The sequence below is a fragment of the Podarcis muralis genome, chromosome 1 (genome assembly GCF_964188315.1).
Source record: "Podarcis muralis chromosome 1, rPodMur119.hap1.1, whole genome shotgun sequence".
Taxonomy (NCBI): Eukaryota; Metazoa; Chordata; class Lepidosauria; order Squamata; family Lacertidae; genus Podarcis; species Podarcis muralis.
Genome location: NC_135655.1, coordinates 85,684,003 through 85,699,699, shown reverse-complemented (window position 1 = coordinate 85,699,699; position 15,697 = coordinate 85,684,003). Strand labels below are relative to the sequence as shown.

Sequence of the window (15,697 nt, the reverse complement as noted above, 5' to 3'; positions counted from 1 at the left end):
TGCGGCTCACATCCCATTTTTCAGCTTCATTTGCTTTCATTCTATTTTGTTGTCGCCCTTATAATCTACTCTGTGCTCCCCTCCCCCCTTGGGAAGCCTGTCTGTTTCTATGGCAACACCAATATCATGAAGATGGTTTTAGAGTTTAGTGACAGCCGCACAAGACATCAGACAATTAAGGATCTCTAGTAGGGTTTGGCATTGCTGACACCTAGAACACTGCCTTTAAAGCTGTGCACAATATATTTAGAGCAGTGCAGTGCCTTAACTAGCGTGGTGCCTTTCTGCATCTCTGTAAATGAGTGAGGGACAAAACAGATAGATTTAACATTTGCTTCCTTAAACGTTTCATCACTCAGTTCCTTCTCTCCCCTCACCATTGCATACGCATACTCCAAGCCAACTCCATCCCTGCAATGACCCACATTCATCCTGACAGCTGCTCATAATCTTGACAGTGCCAGCTGAGCCCCGGCAATCTCATCTTTCTGTTTTCAGGAGGATGGAGTGAATGAAGAAGAAGAAGAAGAAGAGTTTGGATTTGATATCCCGCCTTTCACTCCCCTTCAGGAGTCTCAAAGCGGCTAACAATCTCCTTTCCCTTCCTCCCCCACAACAAACACTCTGTGAGGTGAGTGGGGCTGAGAGACTTCAAAGAAGTGTGACTGGCCCAAGGTCACCCAGCAGCTGCATGTGGAGGAGCGGAGACGCGAACCCGGTTCCCCAGATTACGTGACTACGCCATACATTTAAAGCACACAAGTTCCCCCCAAAGAGCCCTGGGAACAGTAGTTTGCTAAAGATGTAGCTCTGTCCCGGGTTAACTACAGTTTGCAGAATTCTTTGTGCTTGAAATGTATGGCCTGCATGCAACTTCAGTATGGGAATCTGTCATGCACATCTGTTTGAAGCTGGGGGAGGGGTTGAGGAATGCAGTCTTTTGCCCTGTCTCTTGCAAGTTACTTCTGGGTAGATGTATCTAGGATTGCCCTTACTGAGTGGTGTTGAGCAGAGTAGACCCATTCATAGCTGTCAACTTTCCCCTTTTTTTAAGGGAAATCCTATTTGGAATAAGGGAATTTCCCTTTAAAAAAGGGAAATGTTGACAGTTAATAAATAGGCACTTAATAAATAGGTCCATTCATTTCAGTGGGTCTGCTCTGAATAAAATGTAGCTGAATACCCTAAATCAACAAAAGAGCTATCATTTTACTGAAAGCTTAGGGCTTCTTCCTCCCTCATTTAACCAAGGTGCCTCCAGGCATGTGCTTAACTTGCAGTATTGGTAATAATCCAATCTTGCCTGAAGGCAGAGAGGACATGGTTGAACTGACTGTAGTTAGATTTTTGCTTTGGGACATAGTGGACACAACATAAAGAATAAAAGATGGAGAGACAGAAAGGAAAGGAAAGTACAGGTATGGAAAAAAGGAGAGTGGATATATAAAGATGGATGTAGAAATGTCCATGTGGGGATGCAGTGTCTGATGTTTCAGGACAACTTTCTCCCACCAACTGCATCTAAAGTAACTTAACAAACAGTATGTATAACAACCAGCTGTTTATATATATTAACTATCTGTGTAATGCTAGAAGTATCCTCCAGCTGTACCATTTTTAAAAATAGGATACTAGTTCTCTTGCGTTGGCCCTAATAACTTTCCATTCATAAGGATGAACTGAAATTCTGAAAAAGTTTACAATACTGGATTAGGTAAATGGTAAAGGTAAAGGACCCCTGGACTGTTGTCCAGTAAAACGCGACTATGGGGTTGTGGCGCTCATTTCTCAGGCCAAGGGAGCTGGCATTTGTCCACAGACAGCTTTCCGGGTCATGTGGCCAGCATGACTAAATCACTTCTGGCGCAACAAGACACCATGACGAGTGCCAGAGTGCAGAGAAACGCCATTTACCTTCCCACCGTAGCTGTATCTATTTATCTACTTGCACTGGCATGCTTTCGAACTGCTAGGTTTGCAGAAGCTGGAACAGAGCAACAGGAGCTCACCCCGTTGTATGGATTTGAACCACCGACCTTCGCATCAGCAAGCCCAAGGGGCTCAGTGATTTAGATCACAGCGCCACCCACTCCCCTAAAATACTGGGTTAGCATTGAATAATGTTGCAAGAAAAGCCAGATTTGTTAACCATTGAAAAAAAATGTTTAAGATGACAGAGAGACGGACATGATGCTGTTAAAAGTTCATCACTGAAGTGTCCTACTCCCAGAGAAGAGCCAGTTTATTCATAGAACTCTTTCATTAGTCACAGTGATGAGTTACTCTTCTACTTAGAACTTCTCTGTATGATATATTCTTGTGTAACATCTGTGGCTGGGACTCTGCATGTCCTAAGTCCTCAAAAGTGCCATGTTTTGCACTTAGGAAAATGTGATATTTCCCCCATAAGATTTTGTAGCCATAAGATTTTGTTTGATTCAACTAAGACACAAACGCCATCAGATGTTGAGTCCTTTGCTACTGTGATGGCTTTATGGAATGTGACTACATGCATGCCAGGGGTACCATTTGCACCATTGCACCATTTTTCTACTACAGTAACAGAACAGGCCCACGGTATTTTGTGAGCTTCCTTGTTAAGGTATTTCTTTGGTGGCTTTGAATTCACTAATTGTGTGACCCCAATGCAGGGGTACGTAGCCAGCAATAAATGGAGAAGAACAGCAGCAAGGCTATCCGTAACCCACAGTCTCTCTCTCTCTCTCTCTCTCTCTCTCTCTCTCTCTCTCTCTCTCTCTGTGTGTGTGTGTGTGTGTGTGTGTAAAACACCACTAATTTAATTTTGCTTTTCTGAAGCAACATTTGGAATCAATGTTCAGCAAGGTCTTTCCTGTTGCCGAGCTATTCTTCCTCCTCAGCCATTACATGCAGTCATTATACTGTCATTGGATCAGGAAGTATGAGAATATTGTGCAAAGGATGGTGTATGTAGACGTGCCTTGTTTGGTTGCGCAGACCATTGAAAACAGAACTCCACGACTATACCTTTTATATTCTGATCACCTGTTCCTAATTCCCAGCTCATGCCCTCCTCTCCCTTTGTGTTCTTCCCTGTTAGAATTCCGTGCATGCTAGAATCCTGTGAAAAGCTTCTCTCAATGCTACCAACTCATTCTGTCACTTTAAGAGGCGGGGAGGAAGGCTGTTGCTGCGGAAACCAGTGAATACATTGCAACCTCACTGTGGAAGGACAGGGGAAAAACGCAGTGAGTCTACAGTGGGAGGCTTCAGGTCTAACATGAAGCTGACTTCCACTCATTTCTCTAAATTTATCCCCATCCTGGGAAGCTGCATGGGTGGGGAGGAAATAGCTGGGATGGATGCAACTGGGGTTAGCATTTGAGGCATTCATTGATGAGGGTGGAGGGGCTTTGTTGCTACATCAGGATGCTGTACAGAAGGACGGAGGACAAGTGAGTGGAAGGAAATAGGGGGTCTTTGCAGCCAATATTCTCCCAAATTTATACAAATGCTTTATTGATTAATTTATTGCCGGGCTGGTAGCCATCCAATAAAATAAAAGGAGGCAGTTTCAATGAGAAAAAGACAGAGAAAGCACATACCTTATCTCAATTTAAGTGCCATTTATTTATTTTTAAATTTTAAATTTTGTCTACCACTTAATCATCAAAACTTGTACTGTAGATGGTTTGCATAAAACATAAGATAGACATTAAAATCCTCAGAAGTTAAAAATGAGTTGATCCATTAAAAAGTATTTATAAAATCACCGGTTAAAAATATATGTTATGAAATATAAAAGGGAATTACCAATTAAAATGCTGACCCTACCTATCTGGCTTAGGCTTGCCTAAGCAAAAACATTTCAGAAGGCGCTACAAACAATACAGCAAAGGTGTCTGCCAAATACCAGTGTGCAGGGAGTTGCACCATAGGGACTGCCCCATTGCAAGACCGATTCCTTACTTGTGCAGAACAGGCTTCCCCTAAAGAATCCTGAAAATTGTAGCTTGGTGAGAATTCTCTGTTACAGACCCTTTGAAGGACTACCTTTCTCAGAGTTCCATGGGAAGAGAGAAAATGGCCCTCATCCTTCCTACTATTCTCTGGGAAGAGCCTGCAAAAAGCTGGACCATAGAGATCTATCTTAGCACCCACCAAGGAGATGGCACGAAGCACAGCACAATAAGAGCCATCGCTTTGCCTGGATATCTGACTTTTAGACATGCAGGGCCCATTAGCTGGTCCTGATTCCTAGTTTTCATTTTCAAAAAGTTTGTAGTGTTTATAGCCTGGGAGGTTGGTGGGAATAATGGGACATGTGCATTGCCTCCGAGGGAATATGGCAATCCTGTTAAGGCGGTCCATGAGGAGGTGCTTTGGTCTGGATGCCCATGCAAGGGGCTAGGGCCATAGTACTCCTTGTGGAGTAGCACCTATTTGATGCAAGCCATAGGGTCTCCTCAACATTGGTTCGACCCCTTGGTTAATAATCCAGCAGACAGGTTGGTTGAGGTCGGTTACAACCCAATGCCTTCACCAAACTCCTTACAGCTGTGATCAATAACATTGTGGCCTAAATTCAAACCATACAATGTCATCACGAGTGGTCTTTTGGTCAGCGATGCCCTGTGGGGTGGTGGGCTCACAGCACCTGAATGCGCAAATGGCAGATCCCCATGTCTTGGACACATTAGCTCAGTTCTTTCTGGTGTTGGTTTCATGCTGAATTCTTCACTGTGACTCTCCCTTGTATATATCATCAAAATAAATTGAAACAGTATGGCAGGCTAGGACTATTCCCCTTATCTCACACAGTATGTGGCTAGAGCTATGTCCACTCCAGCTGATGTATTGCAGGCAGGGTTTGCATCCAGTCTGCTTTCATCATCCATATCCTCCCCCCACCCTTCTTCTTCCAGATTTCCTCACAGCAGATCTCTGGGAAGTGTTCTCTTCTACACCCACCTGTTCCAAGGCTTTAAGTCCTCATCTCTCCACAATGCAAAAGAAGACCTCAGACGAGGTGGCGAAGGAGGTGCCAATACCAAAAGTCCCAGCTGCCAACAAAGGGGCAGTGGAATTCCTCTCGCTCATTGGTGGGTGCCCCTTTTGAGGAGGGAGGAGGCTCTCCTACCCTGTTCTCCCCCATGTAAGGGAGGGGTGCTGACAGCCAGGAGCTTTTTCACTATCAACCTTTGAAGATGTAGGAGTCTTAGGGCCAAAGTAGACTGACACTAAAAGCACCACTGGGAAAACCTTTTTTCTTTTTCTTCATAGCAGGCACTGAGGGGTGGGGGTATTGGTATTGCAGCAGACATAGAGGGGGTTTAAACCTCTCCTCATCCTGCTACCCAGCTGCTTTCTAATGAATTTCCCCACTCCACTCCACACTGGGGGCATTTTCATTGGGATTTCAATAGGGGGGAGTAAAAGATCCGCTACCTGCATGCTGCAGTCCCAATGAAAATGGGGGGGGGGTCCCCCTGCACATGCTATTATTAAAAAAAACAAAATGGAATAGGAATATTCCCAATGTTTAGTGTTGTGTCTAGTTTCCTCAGTTCCAAACCATTAAGGAACACTATTGGTCAGGGTGGGCATGATTGTATCAGCAGGTTTGATGCTAATTCCTAAGGCAAAACCGAGTTTCCTATCTTCAACAGCCAATTTTGTGAGCCACCTTTTAGACCCGGTACAAGGCTTTGCCAGATTGACTTGCAAGATGGTATGTCCCAGGGCTGGGATGGGGAAACTTCAGGGCATGGAGCCAAATGCAGGCTTCTCTGTCTGACCCTCAGGACTTTTCCCAGAGCCCTTTCCCCCCTCTCCAGGCCACATGCCTCACCAGCCCTGAACTGCACCCTCCTTGAGAGCTTTTCCCTCACTGGAATGTGTCCTCAGCCTCAGACAATATAGGAATGTTCAGGGTGGCAGGAGAGGATCTATTGTTTATTAACCTGGAATGCAGCCCATTTTCCCCACCCCTTTCCCTGACTGACCATCCTTTCAAATGCTGTATTGAATCATGGACAAAACACCAGGCAAATCACAGGCAAGCAACTGGCAGGCCTTGGGGAGAAGCCAGGGAGAAAGGAGGTCAATGTGACCCAGATGACTCCAAACTTAGTGAACTCATTCCTTCAGCTTTTCAGTTAAACACTTCCATATAGAACCTGGTTTGATATTAGGTCTCTGCTCATGAGTTTTAGGGTTGGATCTACCCTTGTCGCCAAAATAGTCTGCATCCACCACCAACAACTGGTTTCTGTTCTTGGGGGATATTTTCCCATTCTGTGTGGAAACAGGTTTTTCTCTCTCTGTTTCCCCCAAATGATAATGTTCTACTCTCTCATCTCGCAGAACTGAAAGAGATAAAGTACTGCATTTTTGGGGAATCACTGGTTGCCATCTCGGAGAGCGGAGAGACTACAGGGACATTCACCATCTCAGTGGAGGAGACCAGCTATTCACCAGATGACTGGGACGAAGAAGACCTGTACCTGGTCCGTGCCAGCAGCAAGGGGACCATTGATGGCATCCCTTGCACAACGTCCATTACAGGTAACTTCACTGTGATAATTTGGCAAGAGGAGGGTGGTGTTATGGAGAAGGGAGAGAGTCAGCCTACTCCTCTGTCCAAATAACAGCCTTCAGGCCTCAGATTATACAACTGGCAATATGGGACCTTGAAACTATGGATGCAGAGATGGAGCTATAACATGAGGAGAAGAGATTTAACCGTAGAGTATTTGTACCAAGTGAATACAGTCATTTTTTGGTTCCTAGTGCCATGCTTCCTTAGTCTGATAACTGTTTTAGACCCAAGGGAAGAAAAAGCCGAGCAAGGTTCCAGCCACACAGTGTGGACATAGCACTTAATATTCTGCTGTATCCCCAATAAGGCCCTGCAATTCCTGTTCCTATAAGCTAACGTTGTCATACGTCCAGAATTTCCCGGACATAACCGGCGATTGGCCATTGGAAGCAGTGTCATGGTGGAATCCGCTGAAGCATCCAGGAAAATCTGGACATATGGCAACCCATGGCAGCAGTGTCGTTTTGGGTGATTTTCCTTAAAAATAGCTCCAAAACTTCATTTTTATTTATTCTTTTGAGATTTTGCCAAAAAAGCTAAACAACTTTTCTGTCCGGATTTTCACTTTTTGAAATATGGCAACTGTACTATAAGCAAGACTCTACTACATTTAAAATTTTTTCCACTTCATTGAATGGGACCCATGGGCTATGAATCTTGTTCAGAATTGCAGCCTTCAATCAGCAAAGACCTCCTAATTTTGTGATGTACTTATTTAGTACATTTCTTTCCCACCTTCCCTCGAAGGAGCTCAAGGTGGCATACATGGTCTTCCCTCTTCCCATTTTATCATCACAACAACTGTGTGAGGTACGTTAGGCTCAGAGACAGTGACTGGCCCGAGGTCATTCTGCATACTTCACAGCTAAGTGGGGACCAGAACCCCAGTTTCCCAGGCACTCTAACCACTACACCACACTGCTGTTCCTTCTCCCAGCTATTCCCTTGTCGCTAACAATATGCTTTTAATTTTTATTTTATCTTCTTAATGCAGCTGGTATATGTTGACTAAAAGCCATGGAGTATTATTTGTGCATTCACACCCACTCCCCCAAGCAATCACGTGTTTTGGTAGGCTGCCTAAAACCCAGTAAAACGAATGAGATTTAAGTAGTTCATGCACAATACTAGTCATTCTGCTTTTCTTGTGTAAATATGTTTTGTTTGGATCTGAGAGTTAGTACAAGGCTGATGCTTAGAACCTTCTGCTCTCCTTGAAACACCTCAGTTGAGCTGCTTGTCTCCCTGGAAAAGCAACTAGGCAGAGAATGAAGAAAAGTGAGGCTTCACCATAAACAGACCACTCTTCCCTGAGATGCCTCAGTAGTGCTTTGCCATTTCATGGCATTGGGCAGAGTGGTGTTGCTATTGCATCTTAAGCAAACAAAGAAATGGCACAAATTAGGTTGGGCTGATAGCACAGAAAACACCAGAATGCAACATTTTGGAAGAGAAATCATCTGCATCCTGCATAAAAACAGAGTGAACAAATGATATCCATTCCAGAGAAAACAGCTAGTGTGGAATCAACCCAGTCACAGTAAGTTTGGCAACCGTCACAGTGGTTTCTAGCAGCTATCAGACACAACTTGAGGAAAATTCCGAGAAAGGTAGGCAGCTTCAGGAACTTTTGGTAAAAACTGGAGTATTTCCAAGGGTAATAAAGAAGCGACCTGGGCTTACAGGGAGTGTTTAGGTGGCATAACCTTTAACGTTTGTTTTTTAAAACTTTATCTATTTCTTTATCAGGATATGTAACAAAGAAACTGGAAACTGTGGAGCAGCACACAAAGGAAAGTGTGAGGGTAAATATCTTGTTTGTGCCCCCTTCACCATGGCTACCTGGATGCAAGATAACATGTAAACACCTGAAATGAATAAATAAATAATGAAATTCTCCAGTAGCACCTTAGAGACCAACTAAGTTTGTTCTAAACATCTGTATTCCTGACAAGATTTATCCTCTTCATATTGAAGCATGGGGGTAGGGGAAATCTTTTCAGTCCCGCCCCCCCTTTTGCAGGTTTCCTTCATGATCTCCATTTTCTGCTCTCCTGGGTAAACTTACTAGGATAGTTAGCCTTAGGTTAAGGTTACCCGACATCCCCATTTCCCAGGGACAGACCCCGGATTTACAAATCTGTTCCCTGACAAAATCCGTCTATTTAGTAGTTAGTTGAAAAGTGTCCCCGGCTTCATTGAAAAAAATCTGGTAACCTTACCTTAGGTCGCTTTGAAATCAGTGGAATATCCAGCCCATTCAAAAACAGGCTGTTGGAAATGCCTTCATCCTGATTTGCTTTTGGGAACTGGTCTTGCAGGCCAAACTGGGACCCATAATTAGGCCTTGGGCCAGAGATTCCCCACCTCTGCACTAGAGGGACAAAGGGCTTAGACATAAGTACTCCTGAGTAAAAAAAATATATTATTTTTTTAGTTCATCTGTCTGGCATGGATGTATCATCTTGTGGTACTTACTCTTTTCTACAGTTCAGAGAGCACCCAGTGGAAACCAGGACCCATGTGGTGAGACGCCAAGACCAGCTTTTTGTGAGCAAAACTGTGGTGGAAAGAGATGTGAGTAAATTCTGATCCTTCTTAAAGGATTTGGAAAGTCAAGCCCAACTCCCTCCCTCTCTAGGTTAAGGGAAATAATCACACTAGTAATTCAAATCCATGTAACTTTCATGTCTGTTCACCTGTAAGTTCATTCCAGTGCGATATCCCTATTAAATCCACACAACCAAAATTTTATTTTACGTAACACTTATTTTTAAACATCCCCCCTCCCTCAAAATACAAGTTTCTAACTGCATTTTCTCTTGAAATAATGTGTTTTAAAATGCATTTTGATTGTGGCTGTTGTTGAATGAGAACTACATGGGAACAATCAAGAAGTGAGTTCTGACTCACACATTACTTATTCATTTAGAATATTTATTTCCCACTTTATAAGCAGTTTACAAAAGATCCTGAAATAAAGATTACATTCAAATCTAGGTTCAGGAACAGAAATAACACAATGTCCCTGTGGTGCGGATTATTCACAGCACTGGAAGGTCTGAATCTGGTTAGTTCATACTTAGTTTCGCAAATACTGTATCCCTCAAGCATTCCTAGCTACTGTCCTTGAATGTTATCTATAATAACTTGTTCCACTGGTTGTCATCAGGGATTAACAGACTATGAGACTGTTACTTTCCACTATCTTGTAGTCTAACTACCTTGGAGTCCAGCCTTGTTGCAAGGCTTGTAAAGCAATTTGCACCCTGTTAAGTATTCTAAATAGACAAACAGCAATATGGCATACTATATTTATGTATTACCTTTATACCCCTTCTTTTTTCCATGATGGAATTCAAGGCAGGTGATCTCCAGACACCAAACAGACCCAGATCTCCTGAGCATGTGCCTTCAGATCATGTCCCGGAACAACATTTCTATTGCACATTTCCAAACCCTCCACCTTCATTATCTCAGTACTTACACCAGCCCACTAAGAAGAACAGCATTGTCCTCATGTTGCAGATATGAGCTGGTCTGAGGCCAAAGGAGTCATGCTTAGTACCAAATGCCACCTAGCGAATTTGCAACTGAGATCTGATTTGAACTGAGGACTTCCCAACTCATAGTCTTCACCACTATGCTGCACAAGCTCTCATAACAGTCAGATGACAAAGGGCAGCAAGATCACGGTTTCCCATTCTTGTCCCACGAATGGCTAAGCCTGTCTTGAAGCACCAAGGAGTGGCACCTATAAGTCCCAAAACGATTTCCCCAGAATGACCTGTTGTTGTCTTGGATTTGGTGAAAATGTCTTTCCTCTATTCTCTCTCACAGGAAGAGATCCACGTTGACACATTTTCTTACAAACGTGGACAGCTTCATGGTCTAGTCTCAGAGTCTGCCAACTTCCTGGTGATGCGGGTGATGGCCAGGAGGCAAGCCGTACCACAGGATGCCATTTTCCTCGCATTTGGCATTGACCAGCACATCTGCCCCTGCACCTATGTGAGTGTGTCTTAGTGGGGCCCCCTGCAGGTGTTGGCAATGCATGAGGAAGTTTGTCTCAGGAAGGGCCGTAGACCAGTGTTACAGCACATATTGTGCTGACCTATCCAGCTACGTAGGCCCAGCCCTTGGTAGATTGGCAAAGATTTCCACGTGAAGATTTGACCAAAACATGTAGGCCAGCTGACTGTCTAAAGTTAACTATATGCTGGCAGGAGAGAACAAGGCTTTGCTGCCTCAGCAGCAGCACCGTTTTTACTCACCTTTCTCGTTCTTCAATTCCCTACCCAGAGTTCCCTGGGCATCCAGAAGCAGAAAGTGGGCAAAGAGGAGGTGGAGGTGTTTGTCATCGAGAGAGTTGTGCACTCCGTGGACGAGGTCCCCCTGTGCTGGCAGTTCTACTTCCTGTCAGATGGGTAAGGAGGCCCCAGTGCAATCGCTTGTGCCCTGCCCTTCCTTGCAGGCAACATTTCTCACTCCCTCTGACCTAGAATAGCTTCTGACAGTCTTATCAACAGCATTCTTACTGTAGGTTTCCTAGCACAGCCTGGTTTCCTTTGAATGCCAGGGCTTTAAAAAAAACTATTATTATTATTATTATTATTATTATTATTATTACAAATACGTTGAGTGAATGCAAGGTAACCTAGTTCTTTATTTCCACTCTCACAGTACACAGGTTGTGTGTACTAAATTCACCTTCTCTCCCTCCCTCCCTAAGAACCATAAATGAAACAACTCAGTTGCATTCCGTATGCAAAATGACATGCAAAATGTGGGGAGAAGAGGATACAGAAGATGTTTGCATCTTCAGTATCCACCAAGATACATTTGTCAGTTGATTAACTAAAAGAAACGCAAAGGTAATGGCAGAACTTCCCGTTCCTAGGCCTGGCATGCCTCATGATGATCCATTCATAGCACATCATGAAGGCACCAGAGTCGCATGCAGCTACAGTCCTGCAGGGCTCCTGCCTATCTCTTACAGTTCCCAGGCAAATATGGGAGGGTCCAGCTGGCTAGTTTTCCTTTTTGCCTCCTCTACCCAGGCATTTATCTCGCCGTGTCCAGGTTGGATCCCCCGCCACCATGGTGATCCTGCAGATGCCCATTCTGATCGACACAGGTAAACGACAGGAGTCTGTGAAATTTCCCTCCCTCCACCCCGTCAGCGGTTGGGAATGGTCACCAGAGGCAATTGGGGCATTTGGTAGTTGAACCCCCTTCAGACATCCTTTTTTCATTGGACATTTGTGATGGTCTGCAATTGAGGTGGTCACATCAGCTTTCAATACCGTTAGTGCCTGCAAAAGTTTTGGGGTGGTCACGCTGCTTCATTTCCAAGTGGTGCATCTCCCATAACCTCCTGCTGAAGTTTCATACCTTTTTTATACTACAAATATTCTAGTTAATTTTTGGTTTTGGTTCTGTTGTGCTATTGCCCCTTTGGAAAGCAAAAACATGATAACAATTCGGGAAGTATCCCAGAGCAAACTAAAGTAGACTAAATCCACCACTAACACACTATTATTGTGTCAAGAACGCGTTGCAGGATACACCCACAACAAAACACCAGTCTGGAGAGGCCCAGGATCTGTGCTGGCCTCCACTGGGGACAGCATCTGGGAGAAAATCAACTAACTTGGGCAAAATGGCATTCTCTTTCATTTGGGCATGGATTGAAATTTAATTGCACTGTTTATTTTTGTTTATTTTTAAGAGCCATGTATTTCTAGTATGCGATGGACATCAATTTCTAATTCCCATGTTCCTAACTCTCTGCTTCAATTTCCACCTCTTCCCAGATGAACCAGACCCTCGTCCAGTCTTCGAGAAAATCCCGCTGGATTGGGAAGAGGATGTGCAGCTGTATTCCCAGTTCTTAGACAGAAAGGTGGGTTGTGTGGCAACTAGAGTCTTGCCTACGCCCTTAAAATGTGCCAACTGTTGCCAAGGGTCAATTTGTGGGCCTCCAAATACATATAGTTTTACCTGAAGTACTTGGGTAGGGCACCAAACTGGATAGAGCAACAACCTGAGAGCCCCTCCTCTAACGGGGGTTTGGTTTCTTCCCTTCAGGAGGAGCTGCAAGCAAGCCATGCCACCTATGTGCGTCGCCACCCAGAGCTCCGTGCGCTGTTGGCAGATTTCTTACAGCTGCTGCTCCTTCGCAAGCCCGATGACGTGGTCACCTTCGCTGCGGATTTCTTTGCCCCCTTTTCAGCTGAGCGCCCGCCCTGCAGGTCGTTTCGGTCATCCGACAAGCCCAGCCCCTTTCGCAGCCACGTCTAAACTATTCCAGCAGAAGAATAAAGACCCAGAGAATGACGCTGGGGTTTGCGGAAACTGTTTTTGGAAGTTGCTGGGGGCATGTCCTGCCCAGAGGGGTGCATGATGACTACTGCTGTGTCCAGGGCAGAGGCTCAGTCCTGAGGTACGCTGCTTCCCAAAGGGTGTTAGGAGTGCTGCAGGGAGTAGGAACTGAAACCGCTAGCATTTCCGCACCCAGCGCAGAGCTGGCGACTCTGCAAAGTGGGAAGTGGTGGAAAACCTCCAGAATGTGACATTTTGGATCAAATGTATCCTTAAAAAAGAAAAAAGAAGAAGGCAGGAGTTAAACTTTATAACAGACTTCTCTGAATTTAAATTTTTGGCTTTAGAGACAAAAGTTCAGCCAATAAATAATTGAATCAATTGATAGAAAATTTACAAAAAGTGAGACCAAATAAAGTTTTTTCCCCTATTATTGAAAACAATGAGTTTAAAAGGTGCATCCAAATATGTAGACTTCTGTGTGGAGGAACAGCTAATGGCTGTGGAAGAAGATGCACTGGCCTGATTCAGATGTAACTGAAAACTATGGTCAAAAGTGGGAAGCTACTGTTTATTGCAGCTAGAAACTTAGCATCTCCTCTCCTCCCACAGGAGGGGAAGGAGGTGAGAAAGGTAGGTGTGACTGTACAAACCGATGGCTCATGCCTGCTCATTGTTATATTTGAATCAAACCTTGAATAAGGTATCAAACAAACGTTAATTCAGATAAATCTGCAAGTGGTCTAAAAAAAAAAAATCAAGAAGTAGACATCCTTTCCGAAGAATGGAAGGAGATGGAAAAGGTGGCGTCATCTCTGTTTCTAGTATATCTGTCAACATTAAGAGCCAGTCATTCTCACTCAGGCAGGTCCTTTTTTCCAGTTACATCTGTAGGGACCCAGCCTTTACATTTGAAACATGTAAATAGCAAGATCCCCATCAAACACAATTTTGTTGTTTTGTCTAAATCAATATTAGAAGTTACAACATTTAAACATGCACCAAAACCTTAAAACATTTAAAATTGAAATTGTCCTCAGCTATTCTCTCGCAATACCCCTCCTGAAAGTTCAACATTTTACAGAGCACCAGTTATGTTCTCTTCATGTAGATAGATCTGGCAAATGTTTTTTTGTACTTACTTAGGAGAAGGGCGATGTTTACATGGGCCATTTTTGTCTTGGGAAAGAGAACACAGGAAATGTGGGGTTTTTAAAAAAGAAATGTTGTGCCTATTATCAAACTATGAAAGTACAGCATATTCTTAACACAGTTCTTTTAGCACAGTATCTCATCCCCCTTGGTAATTGTTCCATAAAGGGATGTTTGTTTGTTTGTTTGTTTGTTTGTTTGTTTGTTTGTTTGTTTGTTTGTTTGTTTGTTTGTTTGCTCACTGACTGAAAATGTTTTCTGTACAAAAATATTATGTCTGCATAGGAAAAGCAGTGTACAGGGATAGCCCTCAGCCATCCATAGATAAATGATGATACTACTAATGGGGATATTCAATTCCATAAGCGCAGTAACCCATAGCTAACAGGGATTCTTACAGTGCGTTGTAACTCATTTCTCACATTTTCCTTTGGTTTTGCATTTTTGAAGCAGGGGTGCCATTTCAGCACTGGCCACCATGCTGTTTAAAAAACAAAACAGGAAAATGAAAAACTTTCCTGAAAACATTGCTATGAGTCCCTCTGATCCCCTTTGTGTTGGGCAACTCCTCTCTGCTCCTCAAAATTACAGGGCAGATACCCGTTTCATCTTCCTCCAGTGTCAGGGCTCTGACTGAGTCACCCTGGATGAGAGTTATGAGGCAGGGGTGGTTTTTTTGCCTTTTCTCCCTTTCCCCCCAGGCCTTGACATCTGTACTCCAGGGGGTAAACCAGCTGCTTTTGAACTTACTAGCCTCCTTCCTTCCTCTCTCTTGCCTATTGAGAAACCAGAACCTTTCCAGCTGCGAAAGAAAGCAGCATATTAGAATCACGGCCTTCATACAGTCAGTCCCTCAAGCTTGATAATCATTCAGCGTTTTGAATGATTCAACTCAGTGGCCACTCTGGTCCCAGATGGGCAACAATTCTGTGGGAAAGAACTGCACATACCCTTGTTGTGCTGGGCCTTTAAACATTACACCAATGTTGTGGGATGAAACTATGGAAACATACCTCCCACACCATTCTAGTAACCTCTTTTAGTGGGCATGGGGAACCATTGGTCCTCCAGATGTTGCTGGACCACAACTCCCATTGACCCTGGCAATTGGCCATGCTTGGGCTGATGGGAGCTGTCGTTCAGTGACGTCTGGAGGGCCACAGGTTCCCCACACCTGCTGTGAAGGGAGCAATAATAAACCAAGAAAGATCCCTTTGAAGAATAAAGGAGATCAGTTGGTAGATATGAGAAGAACCAATGTTCACAGCAAAATGAAACATAGCTCTTTTGCTCACCTATATTTGTACTCCTAGGCCAGGAATGGTCCAGGGGTCAAATCCAACCTGCTGAGGAGTACTTAGCTGCCCGCCTTCATCAAAACCAGTCAATAGTAAGATGGCGGGTACAAGGATGGCATGCTTGCCATCTGTTTTCCACAGTGAGCTTGGAGTGTAGCTTGTCCCCTTAAACAGGAGGCGGACAGGTTCTGAGAACTGGGGATGTGACTGAGATGATGACTCAGCATCATGTGAGGCCAGTGTTCAACGTCCTTCACAAATAAGCTCAATGTGATAAAGACAATTTGCAACCATTTATGTTTCTTCAAAGGAGGAAACAGGGCTCTCTGGAATCAAAGATAAC

General features: G+C 44.0%; 1 protein-coding gene across 2 annotated transcripts; it reads left to right on the top strand.

The window, feature by feature from the left end:
* The first annotated feature begins 2,979 nt into the window (after positions 1-2,979).
* On the top strand, positions 2,980-14,400 carry CATIP (ciliogenesis associated TTC17 interacting protein). Of its 2 annotated transcripts, none has more exons than XM_028742195.2 (10): positions 2,980-3,227; positions 4,905-5,081; positions 6,346-6,546; positions 8,330-8,385; positions 9,071-9,157; positions 10,421-10,591; positions 10,883-11,007; positions 11,641-11,717; positions 12,397-12,485; positions 12,671-14,400. In XM_028742195.2, the coding sequence occupies exons 2-10, from the start codon at positions 4,985-4,987 to the stop codon at positions 12,881-12,883; spliced, it is 1,116 nt and encodes a 371-aa protein (XP_028598028.2). In that variant the 5' UTR covers positions 2,980-3,227; positions 4,905-4,984; the 3' UTR covers positions 12,884-14,400. The 2 variants fall into 2 exon arrangements, with proteins under 2 accessions (XP_028598028.2, XP_028598020.2); XM_028742187.2 differs by lacking the exon at positions 2,980-3,227 and adding an exon at positions 3,234-3,434.
* Positions 14,401-15,697: the final 1,297 nt, after the last annotated feature.

Coding starts and splice junctions, on each gene's coding strand:
- CATIP (XM_028742195.2), top strand. CDS start 4,985: ATGCAAAAGAAGACCTCAGACGAGGTGGCGAAGGAGGTGCCAATACCA. Junction 5,082..6,345: donor GGAATTCCTCTCGCTCATTG/GTGGGTGCCCCT, acceptor CTCATCTCGCAG/AACTGAAAGAGATAAAGTAC. Junction 11,008..11,640: donor TTCTACTTCCTGTCAGATGG/GTAAGGAGGCCC, acceptor TCCTCTACCCAG/GCATTTATCTCGCCGTGTCC.